Source organism: Kogia breviceps, chromosome 8 (assembly GCF_026419965.1).
Source record: "Kogia breviceps isolate mKogBre1 chromosome 8, mKogBre1 haplotype 1, whole genome shotgun sequence".
Classification (NCBI taxonomy): Eukaryota; Metazoa; Chordata; class Mammalia; order Artiodactyla; family Physeteridae; genus Kogia; species Kogia breviceps.
The window spans coordinates 1,966,391-1,993,616 of NC_081317.1; the positions used below are offsets into that span (position 1 = coordinate 1,966,391).

At 61.3% G+C, this 27,226-nt stretch overlaps 2 protein-coding genes across 2 annotated transcripts in view; one reads left to right on the plus strand and one right to left on the minus strand.

Moving 5' to 3' along the window:
• Nucleotides 1-8: 8 nt before the first annotated feature.
• REXO4 (REX4 homolog, 3'-5' exonuclease) lies at nt 9-8,900 on the minus strand. The gene is given in 9 exon segments (XM_059073300.2): nt 9-835; nt 1,444-1,518; nt 2,030-2,104; nt 3,129-3,217; nt 4,408-4,601; nt 4,795-4,932; nt 6,356-6,690; nt 8,116-8,744; nt 8,747-8,900. Coding segments are annotated over 9 exon segments (1,803 nt in total). The 3' UTR covers nt 9-721.
• Nucleotides 8,901-9,059: 159 nt separating this feature from the next.
• The window catches only part of ADAMTS13 (ADAM metallopeptidase with thrombospondin type 1 motif 13), a 32,691-nt gene continuing 14,524 nt past the window's right edge, over nt 9,060-27,226 (plus strand). Inside the window, 19 exon segments of the mRNA XM_067040346.1 lie at nt 9,060-9,121; nt 10,067-10,127; nt 10,129-10,254; nt 10,257-10,379; nt 10,719-10,788; nt 14,569-14,744; nt 16,679-16,762; nt 17,044-17,168; nt 17,290-17,436; nt 18,400-18,540; nt 19,136-19,298; nt 20,063-20,167; nt 20,893-21,044; nt 21,158-21,221; nt 23,406-23,532; nt 24,035-24,183; nt 24,532-24,652; nt 25,168-25,248; nt 26,218-26,399. Of these exon segments, the coding sequence (XP_066896447.1) occupies nt 9,060-9,121; nt 10,067-10,127; nt 10,129-10,254; nt 10,257-10,379; nt 10,719-10,788; nt 14,569-14,744; nt 16,679-16,762; nt 17,044-17,168; nt 17,290-17,436; nt 18,400-18,540; nt 19,136-19,298; nt 20,063-20,167; nt 20,893-21,044; nt 21,158-21,221; nt 23,406-23,532; nt 24,035-24,183; nt 24,532-24,652; nt 25,168-25,248; nt 26,218-26,399 (2,259 nt within the window).

Genomic DNA, 27,226 nt, shown 5'->3' on the forward strand with positions numbered 1-27,226 from the left:
GCTCCAGCTCAAGTAAAAACCCGCATTTATGTCACACAGCGTCCCCTGTGGGTTCGGGCTTCTTGGGTGGCCTTCAGTACAGCCTGGCGCGTCGCCCGCCCCACTCACCGCACCTGGCTGCCCCCGTGCTCAGAAAGCCGCCCGCGCCCCGCCGGCGGGAGAGTGCTGCGGACCGCCCGTGGTCAGAACGTCCACCCAGTCGGGGAGGCGCCCGCCTCTGGGGAGAACTGTCGCCACTGCGCTGGGCAGCCCGAGGTCCCCTTGCCGGCTGTGGGCCCCGACCTGCAGTTTAAACTTGTGTGCAGGGGATGAGAAAGGAACCGCGCTGAAAACCGCTCGACGAGGCTGCCGCCGGGGTGCCCACAGCCGCGCGGTCCAGGCTCCAGTCCGCGGAGCTCTTTCCTTTCCGTTGGCCAAGGCCACGAGGGAAAGGGGCCTCCTCAGAGGAAGGTACCGCAGACCTGGGGTCAACCGGGCGCCTCTGGTCCCGGGGCCCGGGGAATCCCCAAGGACCGCCCCTCCTCCCGTCCCACGTGCGGGGATGAGTCTCAGAGGCCACGACCAGACGGAGACACTCTGCTCGGCAGCAAGCGTGCCACGGGCCCTGCGGCCATGATTCTGAAACCTTTCCACGGGGTCACCGCTCCGGCGGGGGGGGGGGGCGCCACCCGTCCAGTGACTTGGCGGCTGCCCGTGAGCGTGGCACAGGACGGGGCTCCTGCTAGGCGTCGGCGCCAGGGGCGCTGGAGGCCGGGGGCCGCCTGTCTCGGGCGATGCTCTCCCACTCCTTCTTCACCAGGACGTACAGCCTCATCGCTGCCTGCGCATCTTGAATCTGGGGGACGTGGAGCGTGACCGTGACTGTCCCGCCGGGTGACAAGCACGGCCACACACATGCCAGCCCATCCCACAGTTCCCGAGTCCTGGCGTCAGACACGGACGAGCGAAGGAGAAAACTGACGAGAGCAGTGGTCCAGCACCACGGCCCTCACCGTGCTGCCGCGCCCCAGTTCACGGGAGAGGGAGGGACCCAAAGCGAAGGGATGAACGTGCTGCCTTGTGGGTGCTCCAGACACCACAGAATTAGGAAGGAGACGCGGTGGGGGGACGGCAGGCCCTGAGCTTGATGCTGGGGCACAAGAGCCCAACGGCTGGGCTCTGAGGGCCAGTGGGTTCGCGCACAGTCCTAGAGGGCCTGCAAGCCAGACTGGGGCCTTTGTCTCTGACTACACTACACTAGCAGCCTTTTGGCGTGAAGTACTAGTTAAATGTAACCATTTAGAGTTCAGCCGACGCTTTGCAGGCCTGCTGTGCCGCGTCATCTCTCACGGGCCAGGGACCTCCTACAACAGAAGCCGCCCAAGGCCCGCCGTGTTTGTCGTCAGGTGACACTGCACCTCGCGCACGAGGCAGGCACGGCCCCCGATCCCGGGACACACTCACCGAGCAGTGCTCCGCCTGCTGCACGCGGACCCCCAGGATTCTCTCCGCAAGCAGCTTCAGAGACGGCCGTCCACTCTGCCAGGGGAGACGGCAGCACACAGCCACGCTCGGGTGGGGCCTCTGTAGGCCCTGCCGGGCAGGGGAGTTGCCCGCTGAGCCCCGACCCAAGCGACCTTCAGTGTCCCTCCCACCGGAAGTGCCCGCCGCCCTGCGGGCTGGTGACACCCGGTCAGCCCATAGAGGAGGACCGGGAAAGGACTCTGCCGTCTCTGCCTTCCGGCCTCAGGCCGCCCTGCTCATTTCAAGGGCAGCTCTGCCTCTGCAATGGACACGATGGCGGCTTCTTGCCCGCAGCCGGGGCTCTGATCACAGAGATCAGAGAGTGGAACTGCCACACGAACTTTAAAGCTGGCACTTGGCAGAACTCTTTTTCTCCTAAGGTTCCTTTTACTTTTAAAGGTTAAAAGGAAAAACCAAGCGAAACCCGACACCTTTCATCAGTGAGCCAGCCTTCAGGACCAGAACGGACGATCACGTGAACCGAGAAACTGAACTACACTGTACGGGGCCGCGCGGTTCCAAGTACCTTCACTCGGCTCTGGAAAGGTTTGTACTTCTGAGTGTCCCGGATCTTCTTCTTCGGGTGACCAAGAAACAGCGCCTGGAGGAGAAAATAGGATGGGCGTTTTGCTGTTCATCTGCAGCGGTAGACCCCTTCTACCGAACTCCAACACATAACACACGTGCACACACAGGTAAAAGCAGCACTGACGCGAGCCTGAACTTCTGAGGGAAAATCAGCACAGGAAGGGTCACGGAAGGACCATGGGCATGAAAACAGCCTTGAAACCGGGGAAGCTGGAGACTCGGTCACCAACGAGCCAGCAAGCGGCTGAAACGCGAGTCTGCGTGGGTCACAAGGGGCGGGGAGGGCGCTAGGAGGGCGCACAAGCTACCGGGGCCTCTTGAAGTGAGAACGTTTATGACAGAACGCGTCTCCGAGGGCAGACGACTTGCTGGTTTTTAACAGTTCAAGCTTTACTTTTTTTCTTTTCTTTTTCGGCTGCACTGCGTGGCTTGTGGGATCTTAGTTCCCGACCGGGGACTGAGCCCAGGCCCTGGCAGTGAAAGCACCAAGTCCTAAACGCTACACTGCCGGGAATTCCTGCAAAATTTACTTTTAAGAGACATTTAAGACCAACTTTTATGGGTCCCTGAAACATCGGAGGCTGCCAAGCTTGCAGCAAACATCGTCTGCAGAGCTGCAGGCCCGGAAGGACCGTCTCCCACCCTGCCTGCCCCAGGCTTCTCGTCCCAACAGGGCGGTCGGCTCTGCCCACAGCAGAGACCCTAAGGGGCAGAGGCTGGGCCCCACCCTCTGGGGCACGGGAAGGGGACCCTCCGAGCCTGCCTGCCGCCCGCTGTGCTGGCCTGTGACACGGGGACCGCCCGGTGGCTCCAAGGAATGGGCGCCAGGGACGCTCCCCGGCAGGAGGGGCTCGGCTCTGAGAGGACAGGTGGCCCATCGGGCGGGTGAGGGCGGCAGAGACAGCGCCCGGCTCTGCCTACGAGCGGGTGCAGGGACCCGCTCCCCCAAGCTGGCACGGTGGGCGCATCACCCAAGTCACGGAGAGAGCGCGACCACCTGGACACCGCGTTAGGTAAGAGGCGCCTGGGGCCGGCACCTTCAGGTCGTTGTGCAGCGCGTGTCCCACTAGAATCCGGCCCTTCAGCAGGTCTGCCACCTCCTTCTGAACGACTTCAAATTCCTCTCCTGGAAACAAACAAAGCAAAGAAGCGGTTTTCAGTAACATGCCCATCACCACCGTGCTGAGCGAGAGGCCCCCCAGGTTAGACCCGCGAGGACAGGCGGGCGGGTGGGTGACTCTGCTCAGGTGGGCGTTGCCAAGGCCGAGGGGCCGCCCCAGCACCCCGACCGGGGAGAAGTGCGGGGATCACACTCACGGCCCCCTGCCAGAGTGATTCTGACAGCTGAATCTAACAGCCAGAAACCAGGGCACGTGTCTGATGTCTTTCCAGCTGGAGACAAAAACGAGGCGGGGGTGGCCCTCGCCACAGACGGTGAGAAGGCCGGCTCTAGACCCTGGGCTCCGGAGGCAGCTCTGCTTGCTTTTTCAGAGCGGACCCCTCGGGGCTGCCCCCGCCCCTCACGCCCAAAGGGCAGGGCTGCAGCAACCGCGCTTGGGCCCCGTGCCTCTGCCCGCCCGCGACCCGAGCAGGACCCGCAGAGCCTGGACGGAGATGTGGTCAGGCCCTGGGGCTGACGAGCGGCCGGGCCACCTCGGGGGCTGTGCTCCAGGGAACCTGAGAGGTGCGGAGAGCAGAGAGCACGCAGCCAGAGGACGGCAGAGCCGCCGCCTCAAGCCCCTGCTCCCAGCACCTCCCCAGGCCCCCAATCTGGGCCCCCCCGGGTGCCTCTCTGCCCTCCCCCGACAGCCTGCCCGTCGGCAAACCCCACGGGCTCAGTGTCCAGGCCGCGTCCCGAGCTGGGTCACGGCTCGCTGCCCTGTACAGACGCCCCCCTGACCAAGGGCACAGAGGACAGGCTCTCTCCTCCACCCCCGCGCCCCGCCCCAGCCTGCGCCCAGCACCGAGGCTCCCCCTGAGGGAACCTGTGCCAGACCACGCCCCTCGCTGCTCACGGCCTCCCCACGGCTGCCGAAGCCTCGTGTAGGCCTGCGAGCCCCTCCAGCCTGTCCCGGCTCCCCACCCCCTCCCCACCCCACAGCGGCCTCTCTCCGTCCAGGAACACTGTCCTGGTCTTCAGGTCGGGTGGCCGACAGGCAGCGAGGCGGACGCAAGGGGCGCGAGAGCCGCTGAGCCCACCCGTCCGGGGCGGGGGGAGGGGGGTGAGGAAGGCCGGCCGCCGGGCTCTGGGCCGCAGGGAGACACGGAAGGCGCGGCAGCCGCCCCCGCCCGAGCGCCCGCGCTGAGGCGACCCACCCTGCGCCAGGTCGTCGGGCCGGACTCCGCTCACCGCCGGCCTGTAGTCAGTCACCGGCTGGCTTGGCTTCACGTACTTGTCATAAACACACTTCCCGTACTGGTTCACCAGGGACACGCGGGCCACGATGCTCTCTTCCCCCTTGGGGCCCACGCCCACCATCTCACAGTCCACGGCTAAGGCTTTAGTCAGGCTGGAGGGGAACCAAGGCTCCAGTTTACCCACTCGCGGGACCCAGGAACTGGCACCACGGTCTCAGCCGGACGCCGAGAGGCACCTGCCCAACTCCTCGGGAGGCCAGGGAGGGAAGCGGGCCCTTCCTGAAGGCCCCGCCCCCGCCCCGCCCCCCGGGGGCGGAGCGCGCCCCGCGGCCCCGCCCCGCGTACCCGCCGAAGGCCCGCTCCTTCACCAGCGTGCTGCCGCTCTCGCTCTGACCCAGACGCTTCCTTGCTATCCTGGCTGCCTCCGGGCCGATGGCGGCTTCGATGTCCGCTGGGTCAACGTCGTCAAACCAGATGTCTTCTCTAAACGGCAGAGGGGAGAACAGGCTGAGCGCGGGCATGCGAGCGGGGTTGCTCTTAGGGCAGTCCGGCCACCGGCCCACCGCAACAGCTACTGTGAGCATCTTGACACTTTCCTTTTTAATTACTCATTAGGGACTTCCCTGGGGTCCAGTGGGTAAGACTTTGCACTCCCAATGCAGGGGCCCTGGGTTCGATCCCTGGTCGGGGAACTAGATCCCGCATGCATGCTGCAACTAAGAGTCCACATGCTGCAACGAAAGATCTCACGTGCTACAACCCAAACCGGGCGCAGCCAAAAAATAAATTAAAAAAAAAATACACTCATTAGCTGAAACTTGGGAACTACAGAGCATCAGAAAAAAAATATAAAACACAAATACGCCCCCCACCCCCAGTCAGGTGTACTGGCTGCTAACATTTTCTTCTCAATTACAAAACTAATGGTTCAGTTATGAAGCGTTTAAGAACCTCGGAGAAACAAGATGAGTGCAGAACACAGACCCGGAGCCCCCCCACCGCGTCCCCGGGCCGAGCCCTGCAGACATGGACTGCAGCCGGGCAGGGATGGAGAGCGGTGGCTCGTGACTGTGTCTTTCGGGCTCAGCGTCCACGCCGTTTCTTTAAGGACAGCCTCCTGAGCTCACTGACTGGACGCGCCCCTCTGGCCATCTGCCCCCACAGGCTTCTCCCTCATTGGATGTATCCCAACCACACTGAAGGAATTACTGAAATAATCTCAGTGCATCGTCTGTCCCCCTCGAGACAGAGGAACCTGTTGTGACTGCTGTTTCCAGAGAGCGTGCCTGGGGCAGTGACTCGCGGCAGGCACTCAAACTGCTCTTTCCCAAAACCTTCAGCGATGGTGTCCTCAACCCCAGGCAACACACAGCCAGACTGACTTACAAACACGCCACTCCTGGCTGAGCCACTCAGAGGCAGCCACTGACTTCTGGTCCTCCCCGGGTGGGTGACACCACAGGGCTCGATGAGAAACCACCAGGCGCTGGGTGAGCACGCTGCAGCTCACAGACCACCAGGGGGCGCACGCTGAGGCTCCAGGCACGTCAGGAACTTGCCCCACACCACCCAGCTAGCAAGACGTGGGAATCAGTTTCACACTCGGTCCAGGCAGCTTTGGCGTTCATTCATTCCACAAACCCTTCCTTGGGGCCTCCCACGTGCCAAGCCCTGATCTAGGCGCCAGAGACACAGCAGCTATGCAACAGGCTGTCTCCCTCGTGCCCACATTCCAGGGGAGACAAATAGTCAACAAAGAAACCCAAAGCACCAGGGTAAGGTGACCGAGGGGCCAGCAGCCTCGGCCTCCTGGAGACAGGCCTAAGTTGCTGTGACCTGGCTCTCGGCCAGGAGGCTCACTAGGCCAAGCCGGTCATCACAGCCGCGCCAGCCTGCGGGTACTTACTCGGTGGGCGGGGCCGGAGGCAAGGTGGCGGTCACCTCCTTAGCTTTCCACTTCTTATGTTTGACTTCTCCTTGTTTTGGGGAAATGTCATCATTGGTCCTTTTCTTTGATGCTTTCTCATTGCGCTGTGCCCGGATCTTCCTGTTCATCAGATATCCTGAGGGCACAGAGCCCCCTGTGGCCTTGGGGTCTGTGTTTTCTGTCCCCATCTCATCTCTCTTTGCTTTATCTGAGATCACTTTCCTGTTTTGTTGGACACTTTGGGGCTGCTTTTTGGAATCCGTCTGAGTGAGAACGAGAGCCTCTTCCTGGGCCTGTGATTTTTGTTTCAGCAACTAATGGAATCCAAGATAAAATACGCAACACGTTTTAATTTGGAAAACATGCACAAAGGATTAAGGCGGCTTATGTGTGTGTATGTGTAAAGGCAACCTGTTTCCACATTTACACTTAATTGCTTCACAGCTCAGGCCAACAAGCTGGTGCATGGCAGCCACTTCCTTGATCAGATTTCTTGGTTTGCTACTGCTGTGAGGGTCTCAGGAAGAGAGGGGTGTGTCCAACGAAAAGTGGCTGAAAAAGGGCTGGCAGCCGCACCCCTGCTCTCCTACATGGAGGGCTGAGGTCTCCCAGCCCAGCCTCCTCTTGTGTGCAAGTCCCGGGTGTGGCCATTCTCAACACGGTTAAGACCCTGCTACGTGGCAACCAGCTAAGTGATCAGGCGGGTTTCTACTTACCTGTTCCCATAATGTTTAAAGAACAGAAGAATGTACTTTCTTGGATAAAGTGGAGAAAACGCAAGGTTTTTTCCATAATAAATATCCCTCTGCTTGCTTAGTTTTGCTTTACTTTCTTGAGACAAAGAGATAAAAGTTATAGCTCAAGAAGTCAGAGAACCCGGGAGTTGCCGGAGGAAAAATTTCATCGGCCTCTGTGTCAAGACAGGAGAATGCTTTGGACTCTGCCCTAAGATGCCCGGCTGTGTTAAGCTCAGAAGCTCTTATGTTCTCGCTTTCACTCTGAGGCTTCCTCAGTAACAGATTTCAGGAACTAAGAAGAGACTTTGAAGGTCAGCAGTAGCAAAGAGCACAAACTCACGCCCCACGGTGTGAATCTGCACCCCAGTCTGCCATCTGCTAGCTAGCTGTGCAACCTTGGGTCAAGTTCCTTAAATTCTCTTCCTCATCTAGAAAACAGCGATAACAACAGCAGCCAACTCCAACGGAACTGGAGAGAAATTATGAGTGAAGCACAGCAAACAGCATTTAGGAGACAGTAACCTGTAATCTGTAAGTAAGTTTGGGCCACTGATTCCGAGAAAGGCAGAAGGTACAACACGGCATTACGAGCAGGGACTTGGGCGTCTGACTCCTGCTTCTGCTGAACCGGCTGCAAACCTGGACACCTTACGTAACCTTTCCGGCCCATTTCCTCGTCTGTAAAATGGAAATGATTAAGGACTCTATCTCAGGGTTGGTTAAATAATAACACATGTAACTCAGCCGGCAGCGTCTGCACATTTTAAGAGCTCAGTAGCCGGCGGCAGTTGTTGTCAACTCTCACCTATTAAAGGTCCAGGATGTTGCCAGAATCCTTTACATCAAGTCCCTGCTATTCACTGGCCTGCGAGCTCGCTGCCGCCCTCAACAGACCACCTCTCTGTGAACCGCTCTGTCCACAGAGTTCACGCCAATCTGCGCTCCCTTGGGCCCCACATGCCCTTCTCCGTTTTTCCATCCGCGGGGCCCCCGCGGCCTTACCTCCTCCTGCAGCGCCTTCCAGTTCTGGGAAAAGTCCTCCGGTGCCTTTGGAGGTCGCACCACGACCACGCCGGGGCCGTTTCGCGGCTTTCTGCCTGCTTCTCGGGCTTTGTTCTTCCAAAATCTTTTCTTCCTGTTTTTCTTCCGATTCGGCTTCTTGACTAGCCCGGGCTCAGGCGCGGGGTCGCCCGGGGCGCGCTCGGGGGCCAGCACCCTCGCCTTCGCCATCCCGGCACCGTCCCGGCCCCCGCGCCCATCCACGGCAGTGCCGCGGCCCCGGAGCGGAGCTCTGCCCGCCGAGCACAGGTCCCGCCGGACCACAATTCGCCGGCCGCGGGGACAGCACCGCGCGCGACCCCGGAAGCCGCCCAGAGCGGGTCTCCGCACGTGAGCGCCGATCTCAGGAAGTGCCCTTCTCTCCCCGACCGGCTGGAAACCGGGCCTTCGCCTCTGGTTCCGCGCGGCCGGGAACAGGGTGGGGTTCTTTGGCCCCCAAGGAAAAGGGCTGCCACCCCGGCGAGCGGCGTCCGCGGTCAGCGGCCCAGGATCCGGTTGAGGTAAGCCCGGGATTTCCCCGAAGGCCGGCCTGGGGCCGAGAAACGTCAGCGCCGGAAGGGAACTGGGGGGGCCGCCGTCGGTGTAACACCGACGCCCGGCCGGCGGAGGACGGGGCAGGCGGCCGCCAGGGGGCGCTGGACGGCCGGGCCTGGGAGCGGGGGGTGCAGAGGGGACGCACAGGGACCCCAGGCAGCTGTCTCCCGCCCCGGGGTCCGAGCGCGGCCCATCTTCCCTACGCGGGGAGCGGGGGGGATCTGAGGCCCAGGGACGGGAGGGAGCACCCCAGGTCGCAAAGCCTGCTTTCCCAGGGCCGTAGTTCAGCAGCATCCGATAACAAAAATAAGCATTGTAACAAGTGTCGTACTGTATTATTTTGTGTGACAACAATGATAACAAGTCACTTGCACACCATGCCTTGGCTCTGGCAATACCTGGATCAGCGACACAGGTGAGGCCTCCACTTCCCCAAAGCTTCCATCCCAGGCTCTGTACGTGCGTGGGGGCCTTCAGGGAAATACAAATGATAAATCAACAATTTTGGATAGTAGTAACTGCAATGAAGATGACAAAGTGAGGGCTTCCCTGGTGGCGCAGTGGTTGAGAGTCCGCCTCCCGATGCAGGGGACACGGGTTCGTGCCCCGGTCCGGGAAGATCCCACATGCCGCGGAGCGGCTGGGCCCGTGAGCCATGGCCGCTGAGCCTGCGCGTCCGGAGCCTGTGCTCCGCGAAGGGAGAGGCCACAACAGTGAGAGGCCCGCGTAAGGCAAAAAAAAAAAGATGACGAAGTGAGATACCGTGATACGGACTTGAGGAGGAGTAAGGCTACCCAACAAAATGCAGGACGCCCAGAGAAATAGGAATTTCAGATAAAGAATAATTTTTAGTATAAAAACGTCCCATATAGTAGCTGCAATTTGGGGGGCATACTTAACACCAAAAAAAAAAAAAATCCATTGTTTACCTGAAATTCAAGTTTCACTGCTGTCCTGATTTTTATTTTCTAAATGTGACATCTCTCCCTGGTGGGCCACTTAGATGGTGCCACGAGGGAGGTGACATTTGAGCTGAAACTAGAGCAGCAAAGCACTGGCGTATTTGAGGAACGGAAAGCAGGCTGGGGTGGGGGTGGGGGTGGCTAAAGGTCTGTGAGCACCGTGGGGACGGCTGGGGAGGCAGGCAGAGGGCTGGTGCCACCGTCCTGGTTCTGTGGGCGGCCATCGGGTGCAGGCACAGAGCAGGCAATAGCTGAGAAGGAGGGAATGAGGACAGGAGAGGGGACAGGTCATGGAAAGCAGGCTGTCTGTAGGAAGCAGGTGTGATGGTGCCTCAGCCAGCCGGGAGCCACAGTCACACAGATGAGAGATGAATCCCACCCCGGCTCTGTGCTCCCAGGCACAGGACCGGTGGCTGTGCTCTGAGCCAAGGCCCAGCCCAGCGCAAGGCCGGGCCACGGCGGGAGGAGCCTGCAGGCCGCCCGGCCCCTCGGCCCCTGCCCTGGGAGGAAGCGCCCACGAGTAAACACAGCCTCATCATCCAGCCCAGCGGGTCTGTCTCATTCCACCCTGGCCAGATTGCAGTCACCACAGCGCTCTCCCTTCCTGGGAGGATGAGTGAGCTTCGCGTCCAGGGGAGATGTGTGCGGGCAATTCTCATCTCTGTACCCCTCCTCCTCCTGGGCTGCTGGGGACTCCCCGATTTCCGGCAGGTGGGTGGATCCGAGGGCTGCGGTGCTGGGGGAGCCCCGAGAGCTGGGAATCTGGACTCCGCTGGGTGCTGAGGGCGGGTCCCTGGGGGAGAAGGGGCTGCCCGACAGCCCTTGGGCCAAGTGGGAGGAAATCCGAACTTGGGGTTCAGGGGCTGAAGTGGGCTCACTGGAGAGGGAGTTGGCCTCGGTACTGCCCACCCACCTGATGAGGGGCGGACCCGGCCGGGCCGGTGTGAGTGGCTTGCCCCCCTCCATCCTGGGCCCCTTCTCCCGCCCGCCAGCTCCTCCTCCCACACCTCCTTCCCCCTCGTCTCGCCTCACTTATCCTTTCTCTCACAGCACTTTCTTCAGGCTTTGGAGCCAGAGGAAGTGACCGCTTACTTTGGCCCTGACGCTGCCTCCTCCGAAGGTACTTGTCCTGGCATCTTCCTTGCAAGGGGAGTTTCTCAGAGCCTGCAGGGCGCATCTCACCCTTGGGTCAGGGACCTCGTCTTTTCAGTGGCTCAGCTGAGAGGATGTCAGAGCTGCTGCTGTCACCCCGTTAATTAGTTCCATTACTTCCTGCCAAGTCGATAAAAACTGGTCTGGGTGTCCTGGGCCCGGCTGGGGTTGTGACCCTGGGATTCTGCTCAATATCCCAAGGGAACGGGCACTAATTAGCTGGTCTCTTCCACCCCTGGGCCTCCCTTTGGGCTGACTGACTGCCAGGATGTAAACATTTATCTTTTCTGTGAGACACAAGGAGGGCGCTGGGTCAGGCTCCAGCCAGAGCCTTTTCCTGTCGCTCGAGGGCCGTGTCTGTGGACTTCTCCATGCTGCCAGCCCCCTTTCCGAGTAGGGCCGTTGGTGATCCAAAGGCAGGTGGGGACCAGAGGCAGGGTAGGCTAGTGGTCAGAGCGGGGGGGAATTAGGGGTGTCCCCCTCGTGCCTGCCCTCTCTGCGGTCGGGGCCAGAGGCACGCTGAGCGATGGCTGGGGTCGCGCTCTGGGCAGGGGCAGCTGTGCTGGAGGGCCGAGCAGGGGGGAGTGAGGGGCCTCCTACCTCCCGCAGCGCCCCGATGTGACGTGGCCCCGCTTACCTGCGTCCGTGAGCCCCAGCATAAGGCCGAGGACGGGCGCGGGGGGCTGCCCTGCAGGGCCCCGCGCTGCTCCCTGGCAGCCCCGGGACGGCTCTTCCGGGCCTCCTCGCCACCTCCTTCACCAGCGAGCGTGTGGTCGTTGCCTCCCTCCGGCTGCTGGGGGCCCCCCCACCCCTGCCTGACGGGAGGCCTCGCCCTGCTGCCCCCAGGCGCAGCGTCCAGGCTCACCTTCTGCCTGGGCTGTGCGGTGAGTGGGCGCCCAGGCCGGCAGCAGGGGGAGGCTGTGCCGTGGGGACCCCAGTGGGGCAGAGGTGCCTCCGAGCCCCCGCTGCACAGCCAAACGTGAGTGCAACACCACTCAGACCGTAGCCAGACTCTGACGCCACGGGGGCCTGTTCCTCGGAGGCTCAGAAAAGCCAGCTGAGTTTCCCAAGGCCACCCAGCTAGCAGGCGGCAGAGCTGCGTGCAAGCCCGGGGAACAGGGGACGGAAAGAGGGTGGCTTTGCAGTCAGACCTCTGAGCTCAGACTCCAGCTCTGCGCCTTAGCACAGGCGACCTTGGGCCAGGCACTCCCTGGACGTCAGTGTCGTCACTGATGGGACTTCCCAGGTGGTCCAGTGGTTAGGACTTGGCACTTTCACTACGGGGGCCCGGGTTCGATCCCCAGTCACGGAACTAAGATCCCACAAGCTGCGAGGCCAAGAGAAAAAAGAAAGATTAAGGAAGAAGGAAATGGTGAAGGCAGCAGTGCTAGCCTCTTGGGTATCTTTGAGGATTGTCACGCGTTGTCACGATGCATGCGTCCCTGAATGAGCCAGAGCCGTTTATATCATAACCACTCCCCTCCCCGCCCCATTCCGGGGTCAGGAGGCCCAGCCTGAGTTGGAACAGGTGCCACTCAGGGCCCATCTGGTGACAGGCAGTGCTGTTCATTAGCACAGGCCTAGCTAGTCCCTCAAGACCCCCTCCTTTCTTGCACACGTGGGGCCCCGCCGGGATCTCTCCCAGGCCCTGCAGACTGGAGGCCTGGAGGCCTCGTGCGTGATGGGAACTGGAAGCGTGGCTGGGGCCCGGCAGCACGTGGTAGGCAGTGAGTGCAGCCCCCAGAGGGCGTGGCTCCCCCCCCCCCCACCGCTGTTCCACACAGGTGGGCTCTCGGACCTTGGACTTGGGCAGGAGCCCTTGGAGGGGGCAAGTCCATGCCTGGTGCTGTGATGGCCCGGCATGGGGGAGGGGGCTGTGTCTGCACGAGGCGGCTCTCTCTCCTCCAGGAGGGCGACATCCTGGTGGGTGCAGACAGGTTCTATATCCAGCCGTTGAGGAGGCGGCACCGGGAACTGGTGCTACAGTTCCAGGTACAGCTCCTGGGAGAGGGAGGGCGGAGCTGCGTCAAGGACAGCTCTGCGGGAGGGCCCAGCTCCACCAGCCGCCTTCGTTAGCACGCGGCGGGGGAGTGCCCAGCTCACGGGGCGGGCCAGGAGGACATGTGGCCACCAGCCGTGGCCCCAGGACATCTGCTTGGTGGACAGGTAGACCTCCCGCCTCTGAACAGCCATTCACAGTTTACAAAGCGTGTTCACAGACGTGCACCTTGGAGCCTCGGGCGGGCCGAGGCCAGCGGTTCCTGAGAGTTCCCATGCTGCAGATGGGAACCCAGAGGCCCAAGGGTGGGAAGTGGCTGCCGCAGGCCTCCAGGAGGGCTCCAGGCCATGGGCAAGGTCGGGGCGGCTCTGCTGCTACCACGCCCGCTCATGCCTTCCCCGGGTTGCGCCCGCTGCCAGCGGGCCGTGGTCCTGGGCTTTGCTTGCCGTCTTGGGGTGGCCCCTACTCCATCGTGTGCCCAGCGTGGGGCTTTGGGGTGACCAGAAGGACATAAAAGCCACACGGTAGCTGTCTCCTGGCCTCGCGCTGTCCCGAATGCCCAGGTAGCAATGGGATGGAGCCTGAGGGGTGGAATGAAACATCTCCACCTGAGATGGCCATCCTCCCAAGACCCGGCCGCCTCTCTCCTGTAAGCTGGCCGAGCTGTCAGTTCTAACGGTCACAACGTGAGTGACATGCGAGAGCTCGGGACCTCTCACCCTCTGAGAGTGTTTCCTCCCGAGGAGCTGGGAGGACCAAGATGTCCCAAATGAGTTGGTGGGTGTCTAAGGGCGTGAAACCATGGGTGCTGAGAGGCCAGCTCCAGGAGGGCCAGGGCAGAACTGCTCACTCAACATAGAAAACTAGCTTATGGTTACCAAAGGGGGAGGGGGGAAAGATAAATTAGGAGTTTGGGATTAGCAGATACACCCTACTGAATATAAAATAGATAACCAATGAGGTCCTACTGTACAGCACGGGAAACTCTACTCAAGGTTTTTTTTTTTTTTTTTTTTTTTTGCGGTATGTGGGCCTCTCACTGTTGCGGCCTCTCCCGCTGCGGAGCACAGGCTCCGGAGGCGCAGGCTCAGCGGCCATGGCTCACGGGCCCAGCCGCTCCGCGACACGTGGGATCTTCCCAGACAGGGACACGATCCCGCGTCCCCTGCATCGGCAGGCGGACTCTCAACCACCGCGCCACCAGGGAAGCCCCATATACTCAAGGTTTTGTAATAACCTTGGACTTCCCTGGCAGTGCAGTGGTTAAGACTCCGAGCTCCCAATGCACGGAGTGCGGGTTCAACCTCCGGGCGGGGAACTAGAATCCTGCAAGCTGTGCAGCGTGGTGGAAAAAAGAAAAAAAAGATTTTGTAATAACCTATAAGGGAAAAGAATCTGAAAAAGAACAGACGTATATGTATACGTATAGCTGAATCACTTTGCTGTACACCTGAAACTAATACAACATTGTAAATCAGCTACGCCTCAATGAATATATAAACAAATAAATAAACCAAATGCTTGGCCAATTAGTGGTTAAAAAACAAAACGGAGGAACCACTCCCTCAGTCTCCCCGTGCTGGGAGACAAGGCCCTCTCTGGCTCCCCACGTTCCAAAGCGAGGTCGGGCCCATCCGCTCCCTCATCCCCACAGTAAGCCCCGCATCTCCAAGCCCAGGAGCGCAAGGTGATGGAGGGGCGTGGCCGCGGGGGCTGCGAGGTCAAAGCCACATCTCATCTGCTCTCTAGGACCCTGGCTCTCGGCCCTGCCCCCCGCCCCGCCAGGCCATCCTCCCGCCCCTCGCCTGCGGAGACGGGCTGCCAGGAGCCTCCTGCACCTGGAGCTGCTGGTGGCCGTGGGCCCCGACGTCCACGAGGCTCACCGGGAGGACACGGAGCGCTACGTGCTCACCAACCTCAACATGGTGAGTGCTCACGTGGGCAGCGGGCCCTGTGGGCGGCGCTGACCCAGGCGAGGCTCCGGAGTCCGGTGGGGCGGTGGCTATCCACAACCAGGCCCGTCCTCGGGAGCCTCTGGACGCAGCGCCCTGCACCCGGGGCTCGTGCAGAGCGTCAGTGACCTGTCTCGTCTGGGGGGCTGAGCTCAGTATGAACGTGAGGCTGGGGTCACACGTGGGGCTCAGGGCCCTGGGGTGGGGAGAGGCGTGATCTGTTCTTTCTCCCTTACGCCACTGGGGAGTGCAGCCCCCAGCCTCTTGCTACTTGGGTACCTTCGCCCGGGGACCCTCAACCCTGGCCTCCTCCCCAACGTTCCTTTGAACCGTGGGCATGTCGGCCAGTACTGCCCCAGCAGCCAGCCTGGCCGCCCCACACCAGGCTCTCCCAGCGGCCTTCTTGTGCGTACCCCCATGTCCGCAGACCTGCCCTTCGCTTGGCTTCTAGGGGTAATGGTAGGGCAGGAAGCACAGCTCCCACCAACCATTACCTCGGAGAAAAAGAGGCAGCACAGAAACAGATGACTGCAACACCTGATGACACATTCAGTCTGACGGGCTGTGCCCAACCACGGGCGCATTCACATGTGAAACACACACAAACACACGTGTCCTAGGCGGCCAGGTGAGTTTCCATAACGTCAGGAGATTAATACCACCGCCGGCAACGGCAGGGCCGGCATTGCCCCCCCGGTAAGTTGGCCCCAGAGGGCAAGCAGCCATCCTAGAACGTGGGGTCCTTAGTACCATCTCGTCCCCGGCCTCAGGAATACCCAGCTGTTCTGGACGGAAGGAAAAGATCCCCCAATCTCAGAGCCCCAGGCCCCCCGACACCTCTCCTTTGCCATGTGTTCTCTGGGCCTCGCACCCTGGAGGGTGTCTGGGTCCCAGAGGCCACACCCATGCAGCCCTGACCCCTGGAAAAGCTGGCTCAAGTCCAGGACAAGGCTGCTTGGGTTTCCACCTGCTGACTCCAGAGGTGGAAAATATTCCCTCTAGGTCACTTGAAAGCTACTGTTTCCAAGCTGTGGGGGTCCCCCCACCTCAAATAGGCTGAAATTTGGTAATCGAACCACACCCCCTGTGGTCATTCAGCATGTTTCCTGAGGGCCGAGGATGGTCAGGTGGTAGATTGCAGACTGGCTTCTGCCCAGATGGTGCCAGCCGCGGTAATGGCCAGTGGCGTGACTGGGCGCCCACCTCACGCCAGCTGCACTGTTCCTAAGTCAGCCAACAACCATGGAAGCCTTTCTCTCCATTTCATGGATGAGGAAACTGGGGCCCTGAGGTTAGTAAACAGGATCCTGAGCATACAGGTAGGAAGGGGCAGAGCCTGGGTTCAGACTCAGGTCAGCTGAGGCCGGTGGCGCCACGTCCTCTCTCCTGGGTGCCGTGTCTCATTTAGAGGACAGGCTGGTGCAAAGCAACCGCAGTGCAAGTCGACCACAATCAGCATCTTGGCAGACGCGCTGGGAGAGCAGGGAGCCTGCTGGGGGGAGCCTTCTCATTGGGGTGCCCAGGAAAGGGCTCACGGAGGGGGAGGAGGCCCTCGGGCTGCCTTGTGGAGATGAGCAGGGTAAACGAGCAGAGGTGAGAGAGGTGTTTCAGGCAGGTGGACAGAGATGAGAAAGGACAAGGTAAATCCAGTCCGAGAGAAGCAGTGTTTGAAAGGAACGTTCTAGACTAATGGCAGTTACTCGCATCCCATTGTTTTGGGGTTTCTCTGTGTTGGCTGACCTTCCTTCTGACTATCTCCATGGCTGGCTCCCAGGCCCAGGGACTAGCATTTCGGGTGCCCTCCCTACTAATGAAGCATCCTCTCCAGGCAACCCCCCCGCCCCGGGCCCCTGGAAGTCAGCAGCGCCCACGCACGTGTATCACCGCTCCCGCCTGCCCTTCCACAGGGGTCAGAGCTGCTTAGGGACCCATCCCTGGGAGCTCAGTTGCGAGTGCACCTGGTGAAGATGGTCATCCTGACGCAGCCTGAGGTAGGCGCTGAGCCGGACGCCGGGTCCCCGGGAAAGCGGTTTCTGCCTGCGCATGCGCACAGAGCTGTGGGGCGGGGCGGATGATGGCAGGGCTTCCCGCCAGCCGGGCCTGGACCTGAATTCCAGCTCTGCCCTGGCACGCGGCACTGCTGAGCCTCAGTCTCCTCATCTGTAACGTGGGACAGTAACAGGGTTGTTACGAGGACTGCGATGGCAGCAGTGGTCCGCGCCCTGCTTGGGTGGATCCCCTAAAAGTGCGCTCCGTTCTACCGGTCCCTCAGGCTGCTCCGAATATCACAGCCAACATCACCGCATCACTGCTGAGCGTCTGTGAGTGGAGCAGGACGGTCAACCCTGAGGGTGACACGGATCCCGGCCACGCTGACCTGGTCCTCTACGTCACCAGGTAGCCGAGCTCCCCACTGCCGCGCCAGCCCGCCGGGGAGCTGCGCCCAGTCTCTGCAAAGGTAGCCCGGCGGCGGGCAGGCACCTCAGCGTTGCCCCGCTGTCTGTTCTCTCTTCCTGAGGTTTGACCTGGAACTGCCTGACGGTAACCGGCAGGTTCGCGGGGTCACCCAGCTGGGCGGTGTCTGCTCCTCCTCCTGGAGCTGCCTTATCACTGAGGATACCGGCTTCGATCTGGGGGTCACCATCGCCCATGAGATTGGGCACAGGCAAGAGGCCCCAACCCCTGTCCCCAAGCTCCGGACAAGGGCGTGACCTGGGCCCCCAGGAGGGGAGGTCACGGCTGGCAGTGGCCCCTAGAAGAGCCGGCTGGAGGGGGGCATGTACTCTTGACCCCAACAGACTAGGGAGGGTGGACAGGGGCCAGGGCTGGGAAATCTGATCTTTCTTCATTACCGAAGGATTAAAAGAAAAAAAAAATTTTTTTTTTCAAAATACAAGCAAAACAAACTTAGGAGTTAAAAAGTAAATTTTGTAGGAAATTCAGGTAAAGAAAAAGCAGGCTGCAAAAATTATGCCAAATCCCACCACGTAGAGAAAACATCCATCTTTTCTTTACACACACACACACACACACACACACACACACACACACACACAGACACACACAGAATATTTTATTTGTAAATTTGGGATTATGCTATATATTGGTTAACTGCTTTTTTATGTAACAATAGCTCCCAAACATTCTCTTACAACACATACTGGTTTTTTTGTAAGCACCATAATTTACTTAATTCATCCCCTCTTGTTAGATATTTAGGTTGTTTCCAGACTTTTCCTGATATGACTGCTATACATTCTGCGGGCAAATCTGTGCTCCTATGTATTATTCACCCGGAGTGGAGGGTTTCTTTCCACTTCACCAGTACACATTCAGTCGGTGCTTTTACACACCGCGCCACCCCCAGGTCAAGACAGCCGTCAGCAGCAGGGCCCCAAAGGCCCTCGAGCCATGGCCTCCCACGCTCAGAACACCGTGCATGACTTTGGCCTGCACATGTTTCAAGCCTTTTCATACGTATTAGCCAAAAGAGGCGGGAGCCACCGGGCCGCTGGGCGCCGGCGCGATGCGGCCCACCGCCGGGTTAGCTGGTGGCGGGGCCGGGGCGAGCCCTGCGGGGGTGGGGGGACCCTGGCCACCGCCGGCCTCAGCGCCGCCGCCTCCGCAGCTTCGGCCTGGAGCACGACGGCGCGCCGGGCAGCGGCTGCGGGCCCAGCGGCCACGTGATGGCTTCCGACGGCGCCGCGCCCGCCCGCGGGGGCCCGGCGTGGTCCCCCTGCAGCCGCCGGCAGCTGCTGAGCCTGCTCAGGTAGCTGCACCCCCCAGCACCGCCCCTCCCTACGCCCCCATCTCCGCTTCGCGAGCCCCTCTCCTTCCCGTCCCCGGACACCCCCCCCCGCCTCCATCTGCCCTCAACCCTGTGCCCACTTCCGCGGCGTCGTCGCGCCCCTCTCTCCACGGGCTCCCAGCGCGTCTCAGGAGGCAACCCTACCTCTCGCCTCTGCCACCCCTCCAGCCCTCACCTCCTCCCGGCCTCCGCCCCTCCGTCTCTGCCCGCGCCCCGCCCCCGCCAGCCCCGCCCACGCGCCACCGCCCACGCGCCACCTCCCTCCGTTCTTCCCTCGCGTCCGGCTCCTGCGCCCACCGCTCAGTTCTCGCCTGTCCACTTGCATCCCTTCGCAGACCCGCCTCTCCAGCCTCCCCCGCCCCCTGCATCTGCCCCTCCATCCCCTCCCCCACCCTCCCCTCGGCTCCAGCCTTGTCCGAGCCCAGGGTCAGCTCTTGGTGGGGCGCACGGGCTGAGAACTCGCATCCTCGCCCACCCGAACCCGCCGCGTTAAACGCCCCCGCTTCCCGCGCCCACCTGGTGTCCGCCCGGGACCTGAGCCGCGGCCTTGTCGCAGCGCAGGACGGGCGCGCTGCGTGTGGGACCCGCCGGGGCCGCAGTCCCAGCCTGCGGGGCGCCCTCCCGAGGCGCACCCCGGCCTGTACTACGGCGCCGACGAGCAGTGCCGCGTCGCCTTCGGCCCCACGGCGGTCGCTTGCACCTTCCGCAGGGAGCACCTAGTGAGTCCAGCAGTGGGTGTTGCGCACCGCCACCCCGCCCATCCGCATCTGGGCCTGCCTCTGCCCGCTCCCGCCCCCCTGCGCACCGTGAGACCCCACTGGCCCAGACTGTCAGGTGCCTCTCGAAATTCTCAATTTCTGAACAAGCGTGCCCACATTTTCCTCTTGACGAGGCCCCACAAATTAGGTAGAGCTGGTCCCGCTGGGGCCCCCGAGCCCGTGGACCTTGATCCTACCTAGGCAGTAACCGAGGGCTTCCCACCCAATGGGAGCTGGAGGGCTTCCCAGAGGAAGTGACCTCCGAGCTGAACCTGACAGCCGGAGTGGGAGCTGAAGGGGGGCAGGCACCCCAAAGGCAGACCCCTTCCCAGGACCGCACAGGACTTGCAGGCACTGCCGCCTTGGTGAACCCCTTCCCCCTTGTAAAACATTAGGAATTATATCTTAGTGTTTTCATGGAATATAGCATTTTACGTGTGTTGTTATAGATACAGTGTTAATATCGTACATTAGCATATCCTCTCTGATCTAAAAGATCATCATTTTTCTTCTGATTTTAAAAGAGATGGAAACATTTTTGTGGGCCCTGGTCACTGTCCCTGTTCCTGGTGGAGGAGTCCTCCACGGCTGTCCTCTCCACCCACCACCGCCCAGGGAGCCGGCTGTGTCACCGTGTCCTGTGGTCTGGGAGGGGCAGTGATGGCTGGACACTGACCCCGCAGGCCCTGGTGGCCCCTCAGCTGGCCATCTGTCTCCCCTCTTAGGACATGTGCCAGGCTCTCTCCTGCCACACAGACCCTCTGGACCAAAGCAGCTGTAGCCGCCTCCTGATTCCTGTCCTGGATGGGACAGAGTGTGGCGTGGGGAAGGTCAGAGCGGGGAGTGAAGGAGCGTGTGCGTGCGTGTGTGAGCGTGTGCGTGTGCGTGTGTGTGTGTGCGTGCGCGCGCGCTCACACACGCTCACGCAGACCTGCGGCCTGCAGCCCTCACCCTGGGGCGGGAGACCGGAGGACCTCAGTCAGCGGGGGCGTAGGGCCCTGGAGCTGTTCTGGCTCCCCGTCAGGACGCGTGGGCAGCAGGATACCTGCGTGCACGCAGCGCTCGCCTTGCCCTCTGCAGGCGGTTCATAACAGCTAATAGCGAAGGCTTGCGCCGGGCTCTGCGGGGCCTGCGGGGCGTTTGGCCTGCCCCGTCAACCTCCTTGCTGTGCCAGACAGAGCGGGCCCGGTGTGGCGGCCTGGAGACAGGGATTGGGTTGTCGCCCGCCACCCAGAGGAGGCAAAGTTTTGCTGTGACCGCGTGACCACCCCCCTGCCCCCCACCGGCCTGCAGCGGCCACCTGACGTCCTGCTCCCGGCCCGGTGCCAATGCCCTCCCCTCTGCCTTCCATGGCCAGCTCTTCCTCCAGGCCCTATCCTGTGGGAGGGGCTCTGCCCTCTTCTGTTTAGCACTGGCTCCAAAGCAGGATGGGGGTCCAGTGCGTGTGCGTGTGTGTGTGTGGGGGGTACCTGTAGGTGTGGGATGCCCTGGGTGTGGGGTCCTGTGGGCGTGGGATGCCCTGGGTGTGGAACGTGGTTCTGTCCTTCTCTTGCAGTGGTGCTCCAAGGGGCACTGCAGCTCCCTGACGGAGCTGGCCCCCGTGGGGGCGGTGCATGGGCACTGGTCCAGCTGGGGCCCGGCCAGTCCTTGCTCCCGCTCCTGCGGAGGAGGTGTGGTCACCAGGAGACGGCAGTGCAACAACCCCAGGTGCCACATGAGGGCGCTGTTCTGTGGGTCGGGGAGGTGGCTGCCCCACATTCCCTGGCGGTGGGGGCTGGGGGTCACCTCACCTCTCACCCATGCCTCGTGGGCATTTTCAGACCTGCCTTTGGGGGGCATGCTTGCGTGGGCGCTGACCTCCAGGCCAAGATGTGCAACAGCCAGGTAGGCCTGCTTCCCCGGGCAGGGCGAGGGGGTGCCGTTGGCAGCACTGGGTCCGGAGGAGCCCAAGGGCGGCTGGAATTTGTGCTTCACATAGAGCGTTTTGCGAGTGAAGGTGGCGCTATTAATACCTGCCCTGGGACCACTGTGCATTTACCAGGACGGTCCCACCACTGAAAGCAGCCGCCCTGAAGTGTCCCCCTCCCTCCCTGGATGCCCCTGCCCTGCAGGGCTGCCCGTTTCTGCACTGAGAACAACCGTCCTCCCCGGCAGCCAAGTCCACCACCGCGAGAGCGTGGGCGATTCTTTCAGTCATAAGTTCAGCTGAATTTCACCTAGCGTAAAATCAGCCATGTGAAATCGTGTAGTTCAGTGGCATATGCAGTACATTCACAGTATCATGCAACCCCCACCTCCACCTAGTTCCAAACCATTTCCATCACCCCAAAGGAAAACCCCAGGCCCATTAAGCAGTCACTCCCATGCCCCCTCTCCCCGGCCCCTGCCAGCCACCAGTCTACTTTCTGTCTCTGTGGATTTACCTCCGCTGGACGTTTCATATAAGTGGAATCACACAATATGTGACTTTTTGCGTCTGGCTACTTTCACTCACCATGTTGTTTTCAAGGTTCAGCCGTGTACCATGTATCGGAACTTCACTCCTTTTTCTTTCTTTTTATTTTTACGGTTTCTTCTTCTTTTTTATTTATTTTTTATAAATTTATTTATTTTTGGTTGCGTTGGGTCTTTGTTGCTGTGCGCGGGCTTTCTCTAGTCGCGGTGAGCAGGGGCTGCTCTTCGCCCTGGTGCATGGGCTTCTCATTGCGGTGGCTTCTCTTGTTGCGGAGCACGGGCTCTAGGCACGCCGGCTTCAGTAGTTGTGGTGCGCGGGCATCAGTAGTTGTGGCTCGCAGGCTCTAGAGCACAGACTCAGTAGTTGTGGCGCGTGGGCTTAGTTGCTCCGCGGCATGTGGGATCTTCCAGGACCAGGGCTTGAACCCGTGTCCCCTGCATTGGCAGGTGGATTCTTAACCACTGCACCACCAGGGAAGTCCCTATTCCTTTTTTCTTATATTTTCTTATTTTTTTATTGGGGTAGGGCTGCTTTAAAATGTTGTGTTAGTTTCTGCCGTACAGCAAAGTGAATCAACTATACGTATACATATATCCCCTCCCTCTTGGACCTCCCTCCCACCCAGAACTTCACTCCTTTTTATGGCTGTATAGTGTTCCACTGGATGGATGGGCCACATTTCGCTCATCTGTTCATCCACTGTCCATCTGTCCGTACGCTGGGGCTGTTTCCATCTCTGGTTGTGGGGAATGGTGCTGCTATGAATATGTGTGTACGTGGACTCTTTTGAGTGCCAGCTTTTCTCTCTTGGGTGTACACCTCAAAGCGGAATTGCCAGATCCCATGGTAATTCTACGTTTAAGTCCTTGAGGAACCTCTGAGCCATTTCCCACAGCAGCCGAACCATTTGGCCTCCCCACCAGCAAAGTGCGAGGGTTCCAATTTCTCCACATCCTCTCCAGCACTTACCTGTGTTTCCCACACGGCCATCAGAGTGGGTGTGAAGGGGTGGAGAGAGTCCTCTGGCCTTGACTTAAGGTCTGCACGTGGTGAGACCCTCTCCCCCGCCCCCCAACCTTCTCCAGGCTGACTCCGAGGCCTCCCCAGACCAGGAGAACGGAGTCCTTGCCTGGTGGTGGGGGAGGGCCAGGCCTGCAAGGAGGGCAGCCGTGGTCCCCGCACCTGCTCGCCAGGGCCACTCGGATTCTTTTCCTCTGACTCCAGTGCAAAAAAGGCCAGGACGCCCGCCCGCGGAGGTTCTTGTGCGGAAGCCCTTTGCTCTTGACTCCTGTGACTTTTCCAGTTACCTGCCTCTGGAGGTGCAGACATAGCGAATACACATACTCAGCCCCGTTTTCTGAAGTTGGGGCCCCCCGCCCGCAGTGCTGTTTGCCCCGCCTTCCTCTGCGTTGCTGGCTGGTAGGCCCCCATCAGCGGAGGAAGGCTCGACATCCCCACTTTACAGAGCAGGGAACTGAGTTGCAGCCAGGAGCTGGGCTCCAACCCACATCTTGGCCCTCGCACTGCCGGGGGCCTCGCTCTCTCCCGGGGCGAGGGTTCCCTGCCTGAGCCCCCGGCCCCTCCCGTGCCCGTCCTCTGCCTCCTTCCACCAGGCCTGCGAGAAGACCCAGCTGGAGTTCATGTCGGAGCAGTGCACGCAGACCAACGGGGAGCCCCTGCGCCTCTCCCCGGGCAGCACCTCCTTCCACCGCTGGGGCACGGCCGAGCAGTACAGTCGAGGTGGGTCCCGGGGCGTGCCGGGGCGAGCCAGGCCTGAGACCCCGGGGCAGGGGGAGCCGCTGGGGGGAGACCCACCGTCACTCTGATGCTGTTGAGAGCAGCCTTCGGCCCTGCGTCAGACACATCATGCATCCCACCCTGGCTAGCAGGTCGGGCCACGACTTCTCATCTCTGAGTCTCGGTTTCCCCATCTGCAAAATGGAGAAAAGAGGCGTAGCTCGCTGCCGGGATTGCTGGCAGGAGGCCGTGCGATGACACGGGGGAAGCACCGGGCGTGCTCCCCGGCTCGTAATTCAGTAACAGTTATTTCCTTGCGATGTGATCACTGCCTCGGGAGGCAGGACAGGTGGGAAGCAGAAACCTTGCCCCAAATGCAAAGAGCGAAGCGGGATGGCGCTTGGGGGTTGGTGAGGGCCCACTTGGATCATGTTTCACAGGCTCGCTGCCCTCCCTGCTCCGTGCCACCCTCCCGTCCGGGTTTCTTGTCCTCCTGCTTTCCCAGGGGACGCTCTGTGTAGATATCTGTGCCGGGCCGTTGGCGAGAGCTTCATCATGAGGCGTGGGGACAGTTTCCTGGATGGGACACGGTGTGTGCCAGGCAGCCCCCAGGAGGATGGGACCCTGAGCCTGTGCGTGTCGGGCAGCTGCAAGGTAGGCGTGCTCGGGCGGTGGAGGGGCCCTTCCATCCACTGTGGCCCCGAGGCCTCTCCCATCAGAAGCCAAGATGCTAAGGGGCCTTCGAGGGGTCAGGTCTGGGGGGTGCTGCCCCCATGAAGCTGCAGTAGAGTCTGCACTGGGTGATGCTGGGATACAGGGCCGAGGTTGGAGTCAAGAGCCTTGCTGTGACCTTGGACACAAGGCAGCTTGCCTCCTGCACAGATGTCAGAAGCTGCAGAAATGCCCCATTTGGTTGTGTGAACCTCAGAGCTGTGGGCGTCGGTGGGCCAGCACCGTCCCATGACATCACCCGGCTCTCACCGGCCGCTCTCCTTTGCTCAGACGTTTGGCTGTGACGGCAGGATGGCCTCCGGGCAGGTGCGAGACGTGTGCCAGGTGTGTGGCGGGGACAACAGCACGTGCCGTCCGCAGAACGGCTCTTTCACGGCCGGAAGAGCCAGAGGTAGGGGCCTCCCTGGGGGTGAAGGGCCGGGTTCCCCGCAGCCTCCAAGAAACCCCACAGCCCAGAGCCTGGGTGCCGGCTGCCTCGGTGGCGGGGCCCGCACTCTGGCTCAGCCCTGGGCCCCCTTAGCGGCCTCAGCCTCCACGTTCCTCTCTGCCAGCCTCCCCACGAGGCTCAGATTTTGGTGATGAGGCCGCTGCTGGGATTGTGGCACATCTGTAAGCGTAGCCCCGTGTACCTGTGGTGTAGAAAAAATACGGACCTTGGGAAATCTGTGGTGGGCTGTCCTCTCCTCTCCTGCTCAAGGACTCTTAGCAGGAGGGACGCTATGCTTGGAAAATCCTTGACTTTAATCTATTTCTAGAACAGGTCAGGTCTTTTGCAAAGTCAGTCGAGGAGTTGAGTCCCACCTCCCTCTGGCGCTGAAATCTGCTCCTTTGACTGTGACCTAAGTAACCTGAGACCACCCCTCTCCCACCCCCCACCCCACCCCCCCACCCCCGGCTTCCTCTTAGAATATGTCACGTTCCTGACCATTACCCCCAACCTGACCAGCATATACGTCGTCAACCACCGGCCTCTCTTCACGCACCTGGGTGAGTTGGCCAGAGGACACCCGCAGGACTTAGCCAGACCACGAGGGTCGAGGGCACGGTCTCAAGGTGCCGTCACTTCTGATGCCAAGTGCAAGTTCGGGTGTCCCCCAAGCTGCCATCCGTTGGATGAGTCACTGGGAGAACTCCCAGAACTCTGAGAGCTGTTACGCTCACCGTTACGGCTTATTACGAAGGCTACAAAATAAAACCAGCCGAAGGAAGAGATGTCTAGGGCGGCGTCAAGGAGGCCCCCGTGTCCAGCTCGAAAGTGACCACACACACGGTGGACTGCCTACTCTGGGAGCTCTCCTGAGATCAGGGTCCGGGTGCTGTGGGGCTTCATTCTGTAGACACGACGGGGGGACGGGTCGATTGCCCCCTGGACGATCTCAGTCTTCAGGCTGGCTGAAGCTTGGTGACTCAAGGCCAGCGCCCTAAGTCATGTGTTTGGTCTTCGTGGTGTGGCCAGCCCCTACCCTAGACGAAGACGCTCCGGATCAGGTCAGACACAGAGCGCGGGTCAGACCTGTCTCTGGGCAAGGCCGACCTCTTTGCTTAACGCCGCTCTGGGTCTTTATTTCCAGAGGGCGCCCTGGCCTGACCTCTGAATCCGGGGTGGGGTGCTGGCCCTGGGGTCCTTGAGCCCCCGTAGAGTGGGATGTGAGTGCACTTGGTGAGGGAGCAGGTCCACGGCGCTCGCCAGGTTCCAGGAAGGGGCACAGAGTCGCCGCGGGGGGAGCCTCCCGTGGTCAGATGCCCCGCTCAGAGCGCGGGGTACCAGGAGGACCTGCTCCCGGGAAAGGCTGGGGATCCTGGGGCGGGAGTGGCAGGTGCGGCCGTAGAAGTCATGCCCCGTTGGCCCAGTTGTCACCTTTCCTTAAACAGGACCTGTCTGTGAGGGGGGCGGTGCCGGCTCCCACGGTGGGAGGGGGGGTGTCTCTGTGGTGCTGACGGCCCCTCCCCCAGCAGCAGTGAGGATCCGTGGGCGCTACGTCGTGGCCGGGAACGCGAGCATCTCTCCCAGCACCACCTACCCCTCCCTCCTGGAGGACAGCCACGTCCGGTACAAAGTGACCCTGGCTGAGGACCGGCTGCCCCGCCTGGAGGAGATCCGCATTCAGGGCCCCACGCAGGACGACATGGAGATCCAGGTGACCGGGGGCCTCCCCCTGGCGTCCGCTGGTCCGTCAGCTCAGACGCACACCTCTTCATTCTCTCAGCGGCCGCTGGGGGGCCTGGGGTCGCCGTGCTCAGAGCCCATGGGAGTTCTGGAGTGCTGAGAGCGGGTCAGAGGGAGAGCCCTGCGCAGGGGTCGGGGGCTTCCCGGGACAGGGGCTGTGCTGCCCGGGTCTGAGATGCGCCGACGCTGCAGGCCGAGCAGCGAGGGGAGTGTCTTGAGCGAGCGGTGCGTGCCCAGGAGGGGTGCTTAGGAGGGAGGGAGGAAGGGGGCCCTCCAGGCGAGGAGGCTGGAGCGCTAGGCACACCTGGAGGGGCCTTGCTGGCCGTGTGAGGAGCTCAGGCTTCCTCCTGGGGGCCTGGGGAGCTGCCGGGGGTCTGTGTAGGGCGGAGTTGGGGTCGGGCTACATCAGACCCGGACGAAAGAGGGTGGGGGGCACGAGACCGTGGGGGAGGCTGGTTGGGCCGGTGCCCGGATTAGAGACCCACCGCGGGGACATCTAATGCAGGAGAAACAGAGGCAGCCCGAGAGCCGGAAGCAGGGTGACCCAGCGGTCGAGAGCCCAGGCTAGGGACTCAGCCCCGAGTTCAAATCCTGGCTCTGCAGAAACTTGGACAACAGACTTAATTTTCTGAGCCTCAGTTTCCCCGTCTGCAAAGTGAGACTAAGCAGACCCGCGTGACGTGAAGGTGCATTTGTTTTTTTCTTCGAAACGCTGCGCAGCAAGCACGTGGCGGACCGTCTGGTGCCCCACACGTGCGCACGGAAGGTGGCCGGGCTGCGTAAGTGCGCGCTGACGCG